This window comes from Cebus imitator, unplaced genomic scaffold, assembly GCF_001604975.1.
Source record: "Cebus imitator isolate Cc_AM_T3 unplaced genomic scaffold, Cebus_imitator-1.0 Scaffold554, whole genome shotgun sequence".
NCBI lineage: Eukaryota > Metazoa > Chordata > Mammalia > Primates > Cebidae > Cebus > Cebus imitator.
Window position 1 is genome coordinate 36067 of NW_016107869.1, and position 16263 is coordinate 52329.

Here is a 16263-nt window from a genome sequence, read left to right on the forward strand (position 1 = left end):
ATGAGTGAAACTCCGTCTCAAAAAAAAAAAAATACAAAAAATTAGCTGAGCATGGTGGTACACACCTGTAATCCCAGCAACTCAGGAGGCTGAGGCAAGAGAATCACTTCAACCTGGGAGGCAGAGGTTGCAGTAAGCTGAGATTTTATCACTGCACTCCAACGTGGGTGACAAAGTAAGACTCTGTCTAAAAATAAAATGCCAACATAATGTGTCCAGTTAAGTAAAAGTTTAGTTTTTGTTAAAAAACATTTTAGAGATGTTTCATAAGATCTAAATACTTCTTAGTAAACAAATATTTTCAATAAGCATGTTTCTACAATAATCGTTTGAAATAAAATCTCTTATTAGTCCCTTTATGTTTTGTACATAAATTGGAAACATTTGAAGTCTAACACGAGTAGAAAATGCAGAATAACATCTTAAAAATAAAGAGCCTTTTTATTTACCCTCTTTCACATTCTTTTACATTGCTTTTGCTCATCCTTACCTGTATGTCTTGGAGACTTTTTTCTTTAGAGCAAACTATCTTTGAAATTTAAAATTAAAGAAACTATCTTGTGACTATCAATCAGCAAATTTAATAAATGGGTTAATCTGTTACGCATTTTTTATATTTTTAGTTGAACAGGCTGATTGTTCATTGACATTTAAACTAACAAAAAAATCATAAAAAGTGAAGAACTATGAATCAGCAGTAAAAACCCAAGATACCAACTTATCCAATAATTGCTAGGAAATAACTAACATTGTCACTGAGCCACCTTACTTCATTTTTGGAGATATTTACAGGGAAAAATGCATCAGTTCTCTTGGCTCTAGACATGGACCTTTAGCCGAGGAAAAGGCAGACAATTGTAGGCCTGAATGTTGAAAAACTATCCATACCTGTACTCTTTTTTTTTTTTACAGAACTTTTATAAGACTGAACTGAATAAGGAAGAGATGTATATACGCTACATTCACAAACTCTATGATCTGCATCTCAAAGCACAGAACTTCACAGGTAATTCTGTCTTTTGGCATTGGAGAAGGAGCTGGGCATTGGTGTGTTAAGCATGATGATCCTCTGCTTTTTATAATTAGAGTGGAACACTCAAGCATTTTTACTTTAAAATTAAAATTTATTTTTAATAAGATATATATTTCTACAGATTCTATATGTATCATATACATGATACACACAGGCACACACATCTAGGTTGTTTGACTATATCTCTTTGCATACTTTTTCAGAGGTGGCTCTTGGGATTGTAAAATACATATATAACTTTTTACAGTCTGCTTATAGTTAGTATTTTACCACTTCAAGTTTGTATTAGTCTATTTTCACACTGCTAATAAAGACATACCCAAGACTGGGTAAATTATAAGAAAAAGAGATTTAACAGATTCACAGTTCCACATGGCTGGGGAGGCCTCACAAACATGGCAAAAGGCAAAAGGCACGTGTTACATGGTGGCAGACAAGAGAGAATTTGTGTAGGGAAACTCCCCCCTATAAAACCATCAGATCTCATGAGACTTATTCACTATCATGAGAGCAGCATGGAAAGACCCTCCTCCATGATTTAGTTATCTCTCATGGGGTCCCTCTCATGACACACGGGAATTGTGGGAGCCACGATTCATGATGAGATTTTGGTGGATACACAGCCAAACCATATCAAAGTTAAATGTGGGAATTTTACAACTAGATAGGCCTTATGATTCTCCCCACTCTATGTTATAGTTGTCATGTGTATAATGTACATTGTCAGCCCCATCAGATAATGTCATAATCTTTACCTTTCAATACTCATACATATTTTAATGAATTTAAGGGGATAAAAATACTTTATTCTATTTACTCAGATGTTTACCATTTTTGTTATTCTTTCTTCATTCATTAAGTTTCCAGGTTCCTTCTGTTATTATAATATTTTCATTCAACCTGAAGAACTTGTTTCAGTATTTCTTTTAAAGCAGATCTAGTGGTGAAGAATTCCCTTAGTTTTCTTTCATCTAATATTTCCTTCCCTTTATTTCACCTTCATCCCTAAAGGATATGTTTGCTGGATACAGTATTATAGGTGAACAGTTCTTTTGTTTCAGTACTTAAAAAATATAATTACACTGTGTTCTGGCCTTCATGGTGTCTAACAAGAAATATGCAGTCATTTAAATGACTTTGCCTACAAGGCCAGGCGTGGTGGCTCATGCCTGTAATCCAAGCACTTCAGGATGCCAAGGCAGGTGGATCGCTTGAGCCCAGAAATCACAGACCAGCCTGGAAAATGTGGTAAAACCCCCATCTCCACCAAAAATACAAAAAATTGGCTGGGCATGGCAGCACATGTCTGTAGTACCAGCTACTCGGGAGGCTGAGGTAGATCACTTCAGCCTGGGAGGCAGAAGCTGCAGTGACCAAAATCACACCACTGTACTCCAGCCTGGAGGACAGAGCCAAAACCCTGTCTCAAAAATGATAAAAATAAATTACTCACCTACATGAAATATGTAACTTTTTTCGGGTTGTCTTTAGGACTTTATTTTTGGTTTTCAGTGGTTTGATTACTACATATATGGGCATGGTTTTCCTGTTTAGTTTAACCTGTTTGGGTTTGCTGAGTTTCTTGGATCTGTACATTTATTTCCTTTACCAAATTCAGGAATTTTCCAAGCATTATTTCCTTAAATATATTTCTTTACCAGTTCTTCTCCTCATTTTGAGGACTGTAATGGCATGAATGTCTGGCCTTTTGATGTTCCATAGGTTCCTAGAACTCTGTTCATTTTTTTTCAACTACCTTTTTTTTCAGATCACCAATATCTATTGATTTAAGTATACTGATGTTCTTCTGTCACTTCATTCAGCTATTGACCTTTCCAGTGAAATGGGTTTCTTTTTTTGTATTGTATTATTCAGTTCTAAAATTTCCATGTAGTTATTTTCTTTTTACACCTTCAATTTCTTTGCAAAGAATGTCTATCTTTTTATTTATTCAAAAATGTTCACCTTTACTTCATGGAGCATGGTTATAATAACTGCTTCATCGTTTGTCTATAATTCTAACATCTGCATCAAGTTGGGGTTGGCATCTGCTGATTGCTTTTGCCCTTTGAGAGTTGTTTAGTTTTTTAAAAGTCAGATAATTTTGGATTATATTCTAGACCTTTTAAATATTATGTTATAGGACTCTGGATTCTGTTAAACTCTTTAGGAAGACATTAACTTTTTAAATTTTAACAGATCAACTTAACTACACTTGTGCACCTTGAAGATGAATCTGACTTCATACACGGAGTTTAATATCGCTTTCTTAAGCTCCGTCCTCTCTGTGATCCTCCCCATTCTTCCTGCCTCCCAAGGGTTTCCTTTCTTAGTAATCTGGCTATATAGCCAAGACGTGATCCTCTTCATGCCATGATGCACTCCTTGTAGTTGGTCTCTCTGTGGGCAAAGCAGTGGGAAAAAAAAAAGCTCGTTGAAGGCACTACTGCCATTGCCATGGCCCCCAAGGCCACCCTACAGTATGCAACTTTGTTTCTGAGACTCAGAGTGAGGCCAGAAATGTCTACAGAGCTTTATCCCACAGGGGATCTTCTACCCAGCACTCTGACTAAAGGAACTTTTTTGGAGCTTTTTCTATCTGTTCCCATTTGCAATTCCAGGAAACAGGGAAGTCTAAGCCAGGAGGCATGAGAGGCAAAAAATAAAAGCAGAGAATTAAATGATATGGTCATTCTTTGAGTCTTAATTTTCTTCCTCAGTCCATCTGCTCTTTCTTACTTTTCAGAGTCCTCCAATAGTTGTGTCACATAGTCTCTCCAGGCTGTTTAGTTGTAGTCAGTGGGAGAGACAGGGTGGAATGTATGTACTCCATCTTAAACCGGACTCTTTAATTAGATTTGGGAACTACAAATCTTGGTTTTTTGCCACACTGTTCTTCCAAGGAACTCCTGAATCATGGCTCCTCCCCCAGCTTTAAAAGAGTGAGGGAATCCTTCCTGAAATGGTACTTGTGTTTTCAGAATTTACACATTCCTCTAGCTGTGGTTCCAATGTCTTAGTTAATAGCATCACTGTTTTACTCAATCAGAAGACCCTGATGTATCTTCAACTGTTCTAGCCTCCCTCAAATAATCATTCATGAAGTTCTATTGATTCTGTTTCCTAAAAATCTCTCAAACCATTTCCTTTTCACTGTTCCCACTTTCACTGCCTCAGTTAGGCCTTCATCATTTCTCACCCAACTGCCTCTGAACAATCACCAGAGTTACTCTTTGGAACAGGAATCAACAAACTACAACCTACAGGCTAGCCACCTGATTTTGTAAAGGAAGTTTTATAACAGCTCACCCACGCCCACTTATTTGTATATTGTCTGTTTCTGCTTTTGCACCACAGTGGCAGAGTTGAGTAGTAACAGACACCCCACAAAAGACCACAGCCTAAATTATTTACTGTGTGGCCCTTAAGAACTAGTTTGCCAACTCTTTCTCTAGATATCACTCTCTTGTCAGTTTATGTGTTCTACAAAATAAACTTAAATTCTTTATTTAAGATCTGCTGTAATTGAACCAACGCCTGTCTGTTCAGCCTCATCTTACCACTTGTACCACATCCCTTCCTTTCATCCTTCAGGATCAGCTCCATCACCCCCTTTTCCATGCAGCCATCATCCTCCTAAAGTTCTTGTTCTTCTCCTTCTCTCTCCATCTCCATGCCCCACAATCCTTCTCCCATAGGCTGGGTGATTTTTCTCATTGCATTTTTTCCAGATTTATTTGTTTTGTTTTGTTTTGTTTTGTTTTGTTTTGTTTTGTTTTGTTTTTGAGACAGAGTCTCACTCTGGCACCCAGGGTGGAGTACAGTGGTGCAATCTCAGCTCACTGCAACCAACGCCTCCCAGGTTCAAGCGATTCTCCTGCCTCAGACTCCTGAGTAGCTGGGATTACAGGTGTCCACCACCATGCCTGGGAAAATTTTTTTGTATTTTTCGTAGAGACAGGATTTCACCATGTTGGCCTGGCTGATCTCAAACTGCTGGCCTCAGACGATCCACCTGCCTCAGCCTCCCAAAGTGCTGGGATTGCAGGTCTGAGCCACCACACCTGACCCCAGATTTCTATTAAAGTACCTATCAAACTTTTTTATTGATAATTGTATATTATATATTGTGTATGTACATGTATGCGTGTATATATAGATAATCTAACATTAAAAGATTCCTTGGGAACAGCACAGCAATGATGTTTTCTTTCTTTCTTTTTTTTTTTTTTTTTGAGACAGGGTTTCACTCTGTCACCCAGGCTGAAATGTATTGGCACGACCTTGGCTCACTGTAACCTCTGCCTCTCAAGTAGCTGGGACCACGGGCATATGCCACCACACCTGGCTAATTTTTTTATTTTTATTTTTTGTATTTTTGGTAGAGACAGGGTTTTGCCATATTGTCCAGTCTGGTCTCAAACTCCTGAGCTCAGAAGATCAACCCACTTTGGCCTCCCAAAGTGTTGAGATTACAGGCGTGAGCCACCTTGCCTGGCCAACAGTGATGTTTTCTTACCCTTAGTCTTCTCAGTGCTTGGAATAGCGCCTAGCAATGTGAGATTTAAATAAATGTATCATGAGTTAATGTACCCTTTAATTAAACATTAACACCTGGTAAGCAGATTTTCTCTCTCAATATTGGTAATTCTCTATTCAAAAAGGAAATACAAACAGTAAACTGTTTTTTAAATTTTTAAAGTTCATAAAAAGAGAAATGAGGGAGGGAACTGAGGACAAGCTATTCCAGATATATAACAGATATATTTTTGTTCTCTGAAATAAAGTCCAAATTTGTCTGATTATATTTCAAAAATGGATAAATCTTTTTTCTTTGTTTACTCAACATGCAGTCCTTATGTTTCCCATAGTCATAAGAAATAAGTTCTTTTCCCATGTAACATTTTATTCTTCTCTGTTAGGTCATTTTTGTCCTTGGAGAAAGTGAAATTGATGGAAAATTTTCTGTCTTTCTAGGATTCTGTATAAGTGACTTGACCCTTTTCCAGCCTTTCATGACAGCATCTTCCATTCCTAATTCATCTCTACTCTTCTGTGTTATTTCTTTTTGCATATTGGTGTCTTATAATACTCTTCTTAAAATGGTAGAATGGGATTAATAATTTACTACCGCTTCCTCTAGACACAGTTTATCTCAAATATATGTTGTCATTTTTCCAAATCAAATTCTGAAACAGGTGTAATGTGTCTTCACACCTTTTCCATGCCATCACTCAGTCATTTGTCAGCTTCATCTGATTGCCTGCCAATGCCTTCTTTTCCCAGGCTTTCCCAGGGCACCTCACCCTCACCTGGCATTCCGCCCATCCCAGGACCTTCCAAGACTCAGCCTGATTGGGAAAGCATCTGGGGACTGGAGACCTTCATTACTCTTTTGGTTTTGGTTTTGGTTTTGGTTTTGTTTTGTTTTGTTTTGTTTTGTTTGTTTTGTTTTGTTTTGTGAGATGGAGTTTTGCTCTTGTTGCCCAGGTTGGAGTGCAATGGCGCAATCTTGGCTCACTGCAACCTCGCCTCACAGGTTCAAGAGATTCCCCTGCCTCAGCCTCCTGAGAAGCTGGGATTACAGGTGCCTACCACCACGCCCAGCTAATTTTTTATATTTTTATGGAGACAGGGTTTCACTATGTTAGCCAGACTGGTCTTGAGCTCCTGACCTCAGGTGATCCACCCGCCTCAGCCTCCCAAAGTGCTGAGATTATAGGTGTGAGCTACCGTGCCCAGCCTCTTTTTGTTTTTTAATTGTGCATAACATGAAATTTACCCTCTTAACCATTTTTAAGTATACAGTTCAGTGGTATTAAGTATATTCATATTGTCGCACTACCATTACCACCATCCACCTCCAGAACTTTTCCTTTTTTTGAGATGGGGATCCTACTGTATCACCCAGATTGGTCTTAAACTCATGTGATCCTCCTGACTCAGCCTCCCAAGTAGCTGGGACTACAGGCATGTGCCACCACATGTAGCTGATTTTAAAATAATTTTTTTTAGAGATGAGAACTCACTATGTTAGCAAGGCTGATCTTGAACTCTTGGCCTCAGCCCCTGAGTACCTGAGACTACAGGCGCAAGTCACTGTACCTGGCTCAGAACTTTTCTCATCTTCCTAAACTGAAACTCTGTGCCCATTAAACACTAATTCCCCATTCCTTTTACCCCGACAACCACTATTCTATTCTGTCTCTGTAAATTTGACCTTCATTGCCCTTGAAGTCACTGCCTGTGGGCAGCTGTGGGAAGGGCTTCTATCAGTCCTCCCAATCCTTCGAAATGATCAGTTAGTCTCTAGGGTATTTTCTGAGTACTCACGTGCTGGCAGCATGTGAGTACCACCAGCACAAAGGAAATTTGAGTGACAAAGAAGGTAAGTCCTGAGCTGGGTCGTTAAAAGAAAGTAGGAGTTATTTATCAGCTAAGGGAGAAAGAAGGTCTAGCAGGCCCAAGCTGTTAGGCCCTTAGATATGAATCAGAGAGGTATGTGAGAGGAACCACATCTTGTTCAGATGACAAGAGCAAAGAGTGTAGATGCAAAAACAAAGGTACGCATAGGGTTTCCTTAGATACTTTGCATTTATTATAAAGATACATGGGAATGTATCTTTATACATTCCCAGGGATGTCAGAGAAAACTAAATGCCTATTGAAATAATATCCCTGATCTGAAGATCTGGTTATTATAATTCTTGTGCAGTCAGAGTAGTCTTCCATGGCTACCTATGTTATGGTGGTTCAGCTCTGTGTCTGTGTCCACTGTCGCCCTTTAGTGGTTGCTCTCTTTGTCCATCTGACATTCAATCCCCTAAAGAAAGAGGCCAGCAAGAGTGCATGCAACAGAAGGCATCCCTGTCCCGGTCGGGCAGCTTTCTTGTGCCCAGCTGCCTCTGGACCACAATGCATCTTGCTCATTCCCAGAAAGTGGATACAGGGGTCTGGGGGCTCCAACTATGGGGACTGGAGCCTCAGCAGCTACTGGAGCTTCTTAAAAGAGATGGAGGTGGGCTCTTTCAGACCTGTACTACATAGAGGGCCAGTGGGAAAATGTGAATAGAGAGGTTTGTAAGAACCAGATCATGAGCAACAAACAGAGGCCTAAATTTATTGTTTGAGCTACTAAGAGGAAGAAACATGATCATTTATTTGCATTGAAAGAAGTTCATATTGGTAACTGTGCAAACTGAATGGAGTGGGATAAGAGACTGCTGGTGAGTTAGGAAAGCTTTCGCAATAATAATTGAACCAGGATATTGTATAAGCTCACCAAAGGTAATTGAAAAGAAAAAAGACCAGAGCCTGTGGCAGGGCCCTGGCCCTTCTAATTGCAACTATCTTTTTTACATGGAGATGGCCACTTCATAGTATTATAACTTAGCGTATTACTTGAGGGCTTTATGTGTAGTTACCCTAAAGGCAAATAAATGAAGAAAAGGAATTACCATTATTGATACCATCTTAAAAGCTATTATTATGTCTTTTGAGAAACATATGAGATGGAGTTAAGTGGATTAGTAACACAAGTATTTGTCCATTTTATTCAATTTGGTAAATGAGTTGGCTATTCTGACATTAGAGGAAAAAATTATAGTCCTTTATCAATGACAGTTAAATCTGATGCCTATTCTTGATCTATTTGGCTATATTTACAATTCAGGAAAAGGAGAGACCTACAGAATGGCGAGTATTCTGTCAAATACACTATCTGCCAACTATAGTTAAATCCATAGGTCACCTTTCCCACTTGTGTGTATGTGGAAAATCAACCCTTGTTTCTGCAGGAAATCCAGTCATGCCAAGCATGTAATGATATCAGTAGTCTTTACAGAGATTTGTGGGGTCATCTTGTGCGAGAAGGTCATATCACACAACCTGCAGCAGTTCTTTCTCACACCCATAAACACCCCTACCCTCCCCCGCAAACACCCCTACCCTCCCCAACACCCCTACCCTCACCCACAAACATCCTTACCCTCCTAACACCCCTACCCTCCCTAACGCCCCTACCCTCCCCCACAAACACCCCTACTCTCCCCATAAACACTCCTACCCTCCCCCACAAACACTCCTACCCTCCCCCACAAACACCCCTACCCTCCCCTACAAACACCCCATCCTCATCCAGTACTTCCACCCTCTCCAATCCCTGACCCTGTTGCTAGATTTTTTTCTTTCATTCTTTTTTTTTTTTTGCCTTCACTCAGCTCCTCTCTGGCTTCTCTCCTCACCAGTTTTAATTTTCATCCCTTTATTATCCTGAAGAATTTGCCGTTTTTTGTTTCCGAAGCCTGCCCTTTGGAAGATGCTCATAGTCCCCAAGGAACTTACTAGTGAACCCTCCCAGCACACGAAGGCCTGTCTCGCCACATCTTTGAACCAGCAACAACAAGATATCCTTGCACATTTTTATTATGCCATAGCATACAGACATTTTAGGGAAAACAAAAAGCAAAAAATGAAACAGAAAATACAGGGAAACCAAAAGATGAAGTACAGGTCTCTAATAAGTCCAAGTCCATCATCCGGGAAGTCCTCATTCATAACCCTGCTGCTGCATATATTCTGGGCGTTTTTCTGCTATATCACGAAATTCAGAAAGTAGTATTTTTTCCCAGTTTGTCTGAAACTGGCGACTTTTGGGGGAATGTGATTTGGGGTCCTGTCTCAATCATTGCCTTCCCACGTGACTTGCAGAAGCTGCATATACCCTCCTCTTATATGACGAGCTGCTGGAATGGTCTGATCGGCCCCTCAGGGAGTTCCTGACCTATCCCATGCAAACAGAATGGCAACGCAAAGAGCACCTGCACCTCACCATCATCCAGAACTTTGACAGAGGCAAAGTAAGTGGCCCTGCCCCACCCGGGGTCCCTCCTGGGGTGACGGTGTTGATGTCCCTTTTCCTTTCATTTCTAGTTTATGAAGCCCACCTCCTTGAGCAGGGACCCTCACATTTTAATGTATATTCGAAGTACCCAAAAGCTTGTTAAAATGCAGATTCCTAGGCCCCACTCCTAGCCATTCAGATTTGTGTCTTGTCTGGCACAAGGCTAGGAATCTGTGATTTTAACAAGGACCCTAGGAGAGTTCAGTGTGTAACCATTTCATTACACTTTGATAAATACCAATTTAGAGATTTTGATCCCCAGTAACTTAGTTCACTCCTGACTGCTTTAGCAAAATACCATAGACTGGGTAGCATATAAACAGCAGAAATTTATTTCTCAGTCTGGTGAGGGCCATCTTGCTGTGTCTTCACATGGCAACATAACTCTCTGGGGCTTCTTTTATAAGGGCACTAATGCCAATCATGAGGGCTCCACCTTCATGACCTAATCACTTCCAAAGACCCCATTTCCTAATACCATCACCCTGGGGGTTAGGATTTCAACATATGAATTTGCAGGAGAACCAAACATGCAGACCATAGCACCCAGGTATTCTCTGAAAAACCATTATCACCCTTCACACTCTCCTGAAATTGGCATGCATTCTGACTCATTCTACTTTACGGTAAAATATGTGAAACTTAATTTGTTCAAAGAATTTTGTGGCATCCCATCGTGTACGTAAGAGATGTATTGGGATGTTGAAGAAACCTCACTGGCCTAATAAAGCAATTCAGTACAACACCTCCCTCCACTTTCCCCCCCTTCTCCAAGGGCTTGTAGTACTCTTTTAAAAAATTAGTGAATCTGACCACCATTGTTCGTTGGATTTGAACACTTGGATGCTTTGGTGGCACATGTCTTAGACTTAAATATATCTTCCAAATTGCAAAGGTTAAACAGAAAATTAAAATACAACCAATGGCTATCATTCATTTACAAAATATAATTGGGCACACATAAAAATTTGATACAAGGAAATTGATTCTTTAATATCTTCCTTTATTATTTAGTTACACTGACATATCATCAGATGAATAGCAAAAGAAATGTTTTTGTGCCCTCCTGCTGTCAAGTTTCCACCTGTGAGATAAGGTGGCACAAACTCTCTGAATTCAATTATTGGCCCATTCCCAGGAATTTGTGCCAGACTAGGGGTTGCAAGCTATGGTCCACAGGTCAAATGCTCACTGCCTGTTTCTGTACAGCTCCAAAGCTACAAATGTCGTTTACATTTTTAAATGGTTGAAAGAAATCAAAGGAATCATAACATTTTGGTACATGTGAGAATGATATGAAATGCACATTTTAGTGGTCCTGAATTCTGTTGGAACACAGCCATGCTCATTTGTGTCTACGGCTGCTTTGGTGCTATAATAGCAGAATTGAGCAGTTGTGACAAAGACTATATGGTCCTCAGAGACTAAAGTGTTGACTTCCTAGCCTTTTGCAGAAAACATTTGCTGACACCTATGCTAGATCAAAGAATTTTTGCATTTCTGCTGAGAGTAACCAGCTGGGTTAGACCTCACAATTTGCAAACACAAGTAAGCTAAGCAAGGAATCCAGGGTACTAATCACAAATAATTGGGCATTAGAGGTCAGTGGTAATTCTCTCCTCTGCACCGAGGGCCTGTTTAGAGCCATGTACTTGGCCATTTTGAAACTATAGTTATTTCAAGATGATGATTCTGGAATGACACCAGAAAATGTTGTTCATGTACCATATATTAATGACTGTTGTGGTAGATTATGATTTCCAGCATTCAAAGGATTTTTAATAATTTACATTTTGATTACATGTTGTTTTCAAGATTAAAGTCTCAATGATACAATTAAAGGTATGTTATAAAGATTAAGGAGTAAGGCTTGGTGCTCTAAAAGCACTCATGTTCTGACTTTTGGGTAGAAGTAAGTGAATGTTGTCGGATGGTTCCACTGATATCATTCATTTGTCCACAGTGCTGGGAGAATGGCATCATCTTGTGCCGAAAGATTGCAGAGCAGTATGAGAGTTACTATGACTACCGAAACCTGAGCAAGATGCGGGTAAGGTGCCTAGATGAATCCTGATCAGGCCATAGCCTCTCTTTGTGATTAGCTTTCCAGTGTGGTTCTACGAAATTAACTTTGTGGTCTTGCAGAAACCTTTTTTAAGATAAGTGTTTCCTCTGAAGCATACTCAGCTATTTATACAGAGAAATAGCAAACTGATTTGTGTAATGCTTTTATTTAATATACAAAAAGCACTTGATCTGTTTTAAACATCACGTATGAAATATACAATCTAATCCAGGATTAATACTTTGTTTATTGTGGAAAATCTCTACCCTTGTTTAAAGAGTTTCTAGTTATACATAAGTTTCTGTAGCAGTATACCATTCTTAGTCCCATAATCTGCAAATCTGTAGGAGTGGCTGACCCATTTCTAAGTAATTTAGGGCCAAATTCTGTAGGTGTCACCTCTCTTTAGCTTCAGCGGTGTATTTTTATTTACTAGACTTAGCTTGAGGTTTTATAGTACCTAAGAGCTTAAGGAGTTGAGTGTTCTCTTTCTCTAAACCAAATGTCTTATAACTGCTTTGCTCTGAGGTTCAGACAAGTCCTCCCTGCCCTCCAAGTCCTTACCCTTTTAGCGAAACGAACATTTGTGTTATCTTGTAATACACAAGATCCTGCTGACTGCTTAAGTTCTTAGGGGTTTCTAAAATAGGATCATCAGTTTTTATACATTATAAAAAAAGATTACAATATTGCCTTTTGAGGTAGCCATTTAAGAGTGAATACCATAAACCTGTAACCGCTCATAAAATCCCTTATATCCCAACAAGGAATTTATTCAACTGGCAGGAACTGACTCCATCCTTTTGGCACAGAATTTCATGTCAGCAGTTCATCGATACTTCTCCTGAAATGAAAATGAAAGAGAAAAAACTTGTTTTAACTTCAGTCCATCATGTTGACTCTGGCAGGCACTGCAGTTTTATATAAAAACATTGCTGTTCATCTCTTGGCATCCTGTCCCAGTAACAGAAGCGAGGTGATGATGTTTACTCGTGAGAGCCCTTGGGTGCCATAGTCACTAAGATTTTTATAAACCCAAAGCATTACACTTCTTGCCAACTGCTCTTTGGGGTGCTGTTACTAGATGGAGGATAGAGGGGGAGTCTTCAAATGTAATATTAGTCTTTCTCTGGAAACCCTGGGGATGATAATATCATGAATGGGAAACCATAAGGTTTATATGCTTCATAGTTTCAACATTGTCAGGCGCACTTAAGAGCTTTCAGCTCAGACAGCACTTTGCACTATGAGTCTGCTTTGGTTTGTTTTATCTTTGCCCAACCTGTGCAAGATTGCACCTTCCAAATGTCCTGAGTACCATGTGCCAGGTGGAAGCAAACTCACAGGTAAGTACATCTGGCACGAGAATTCTCTAGAAAGGTTTTGCCTCTAATAGTTCATGTTAATTTCTACTTAATTGTGAAGGAAATATTTTTCTTGATAGACTACATGCATAGAAATAATTTTTCCCTGGTGATAACATATGATAATACACTTGATCCTTTAAAGCAGGGGTCAGCAAACTGCAGTCTGTGGGCCTAGCAGAATTAAGTAGTTGTGCTGAGACGATATGGCCTACAAAATATAAAACAGTCTCCGGACATTCATAGAGGAAATTTGCCAATCCCTGACTTAAAGCATCAAAAAGAAAGCCAAACTTTCTTTTCAGCAAACTCGCTTAAAATAAAGTTCTCCTTTATATAAAAAAGAAACCTTGTCCTATGAATTTGATAGAAGTGAAAGATGAGATAAAATGCTTAGACCTTTTCCTGTGCTTTCTAGATGATGGAAGCCTCTTTGTATGACAAAATTATGGACCAGCAACGTCTTGAACCAGAGTTCTTCAGAGTTGGATTTTATGGAAAAAAATTTCCATTTTTCTTAAGAGTAAGTAATATACTATTTAATTTGCTTTCATAGTTCTCATATAGATATCCCAATCAAGAAAACTCAAATGTTAATGACATTTTATATGACAGGTAATAATATTCATGAGACTTTTTTTCAACTTTTACTTTGCAGACACACTGTATTAATCTAGAATGCCTTGTTTTAAGTAATTTCCAAGATGGCAATCAACCCCTTCCTAAATTTAGTATATTTTGTGAGCAGTCTTTGATAATTATAGTTTCCCTCGTATGATATCCACTATTTTAATTCAGTCTGCGATTTCCATCAAGTTAGTATCAGAGAAAAAACGGTGGGGCGCTTCAGGAGTTTTGGAGTTGCAGAGTATAGAAAACCATGCAGTTTCACATCATGTGAAAACCCTTCCCTCCTCCACCATATAAAGAGTATTGTTTGGCTATTTTGATGAATTTGTATAAAGATAAATGTCACCCAGCAAAAAGACCCAATTTATTGCTAGTATAAACTCCATTTCTACAAAGGGAAAATTTTCAGACATTCTATGATACTTACAAGATGATAAAATATTCACCGCCATTATTTTCATTTTTCACATTCTGCCAAGTAGTGTCTTCTATGTTTGAATGTTTATTGAACACTTCAGTATGTATACCTTCCTTGTAAAAAAAAAAAAAAAAATGCTTAAAAGAACATATGTAATTCCCCAAGCAACTAAGGAAAGGTATCTGGGATAATTTCTAAAATTGAATCAATTTGTTACAACTTTAGTTCTCAATATACAAATATTTTGATGTTTGTGTTTACCTAAGTCTTACGTAACTGTCAGCACATATGACCGGATAGTAGGATGGGTGTACTGGCAGGAGAAGAGAAAACGGAAAGATTTCACTTTATTGTTTGTTTACTAATCATTAACTTACCTGCCTTTCAGAATGAAATAGATAGATAGGTACATCCAAAAATAACCAGTACAGGTTTGTTTTAGTATCACACGGAACAAATGTTTTCTTTAGTGGATTGAAATGGCCATGCATTCAGGTACTACACAGACACAGTGAGAAATCTCCTTGTTTCATTAAGAGAGACTCCACACAGTGTTGTGTGTGGTCACAAAGCTGACTCTACATGTGGGCCTGCCTAAAAATAGAGGAAATCTTGAATCCTGATCAAAAACAGCAGCAAGTGGGCACAGTAGCAAACTGTAATCCCAGTAACTTGGGAGGCTGAGATAGGAGTATCACTTGAGCTCAGTTCCAGACCAGTCTGACCCCAAAGGAAAAAAAAATAAAAAAATGGCAAAATCAGAATAGATGTTGAATTAAAAAGGCTACGTTTTGGAGGTGTAGCTGGTCCCAAGCTGTTCTGAGCATCTCCGCTAAGCACTGCAGGTGGCCTGGATCCAGCTTCTGAGTGGAGCAGCCGACAGACTGGAGCTGTAGCCACACAGAGGGCTGGGGATTGCATGGCGGGGTCTAGATGAGACTCTGCCGCCATAGGTCGTCTCCCTCTGTTAGCACAAACAGACATGACTCTGTTGACAGAGCCACGTCTGAAAGATTATAATTAAAAGTATAAAGTTTAAAAAAATTAGAAGTAGTTTAAGAGTAATCATTTTAAAGACAGTTTAGCAAATTGGAAACCTGCATTAGCTAAGAGAATAAATTTTTTAAAAAAAAGTCAATTAGAATAAATCAATCTTCTATATCATCCTTCTTTTATAAATAGCTTTCCTGGGTATAAATGGCATTTTCTTCTAAATGAAAGAGAAGGGTCCCCCTCTGTTGGTTTCTAAAGGGCACTACACTCTTCAGAATCACTGAGCCTGACCTTTTTTTAAGGAATCAGATTCTAGTCTGTCCCTGGATTTAAAAACAAACAAATATCAACATTAAAAACTTCCTTTTGGCCAGGCACAGTGGCTCACACCTGTAATCCCAGCACTTTGGGAGGCGAAGGTAAGAGAATTGCATGAGGCCAGAAGTCTTATGTCGTTTCATCAATTTCCAAGATAATTTTTAAGAGTCAAATAAATACATTTATACAATTTTATGATCTAAGTAGGGTTTTTTCTCCCCATGGAAGATGGGCTATTTGGCTGGGCATGGTAGCTCATGTCTGTAATCACAGCACTTTGGGAGGCCAAAGCCAGAGGATCACTTGAGCCCAGGAGTTCAAGACCAGCCTGGGCAACATAATGAGACCCTGTCTGTACTAAAATTTTTAAAAATTAGCCAGGTTTGGTGGCATGCACCTGTGGTTCCAGCTTTTTGGGAGGCTGAGGCAGGAGGATTGCTTGAGCTCAGGAGTCAAGGCTTCAGTAAGCTGTGACTGAGTCGCTGCACTCCAGTGTAGGTGACAGTTGAGACCCTGACTGTCTCAGAAAAAACGAAGAAA

At 39.2% G+C, this 16263-nt stretch overlaps 1 protein-coding gene across 1 annotated transcript in view; it reads left to right on the plus strand.

Annotated features, from left to right (window-relative positions):
* LOC108293950 (dedicator of cytokinesis protein 4-like) overlaps positions 1 to 16263 on the plus strand; it is a gene marked incomplete at its 5' end in the record, with an annotated part of 85572 nt that overhangs the window by 31760 nt on the left and 37549 nt on the right. The window contains 4 exons of the mRNA XM_037733889.1: positions 913 to 1006; positions 9743 to 9891; positions 11899 to 11985; positions 13783 to 13887. Coding sequence (XP_037589817.1) covers positions 913 to 1006; positions 9743 to 9891; positions 11899 to 11985; positions 13783 to 13887 — 435 coding nt within the window. The remainder of the gene's footprint in view (positions 1 to 912; positions 1007 to 9742; positions 9892 to 11898; positions 11986 to 13782; positions 13888 to 16263) is intronic.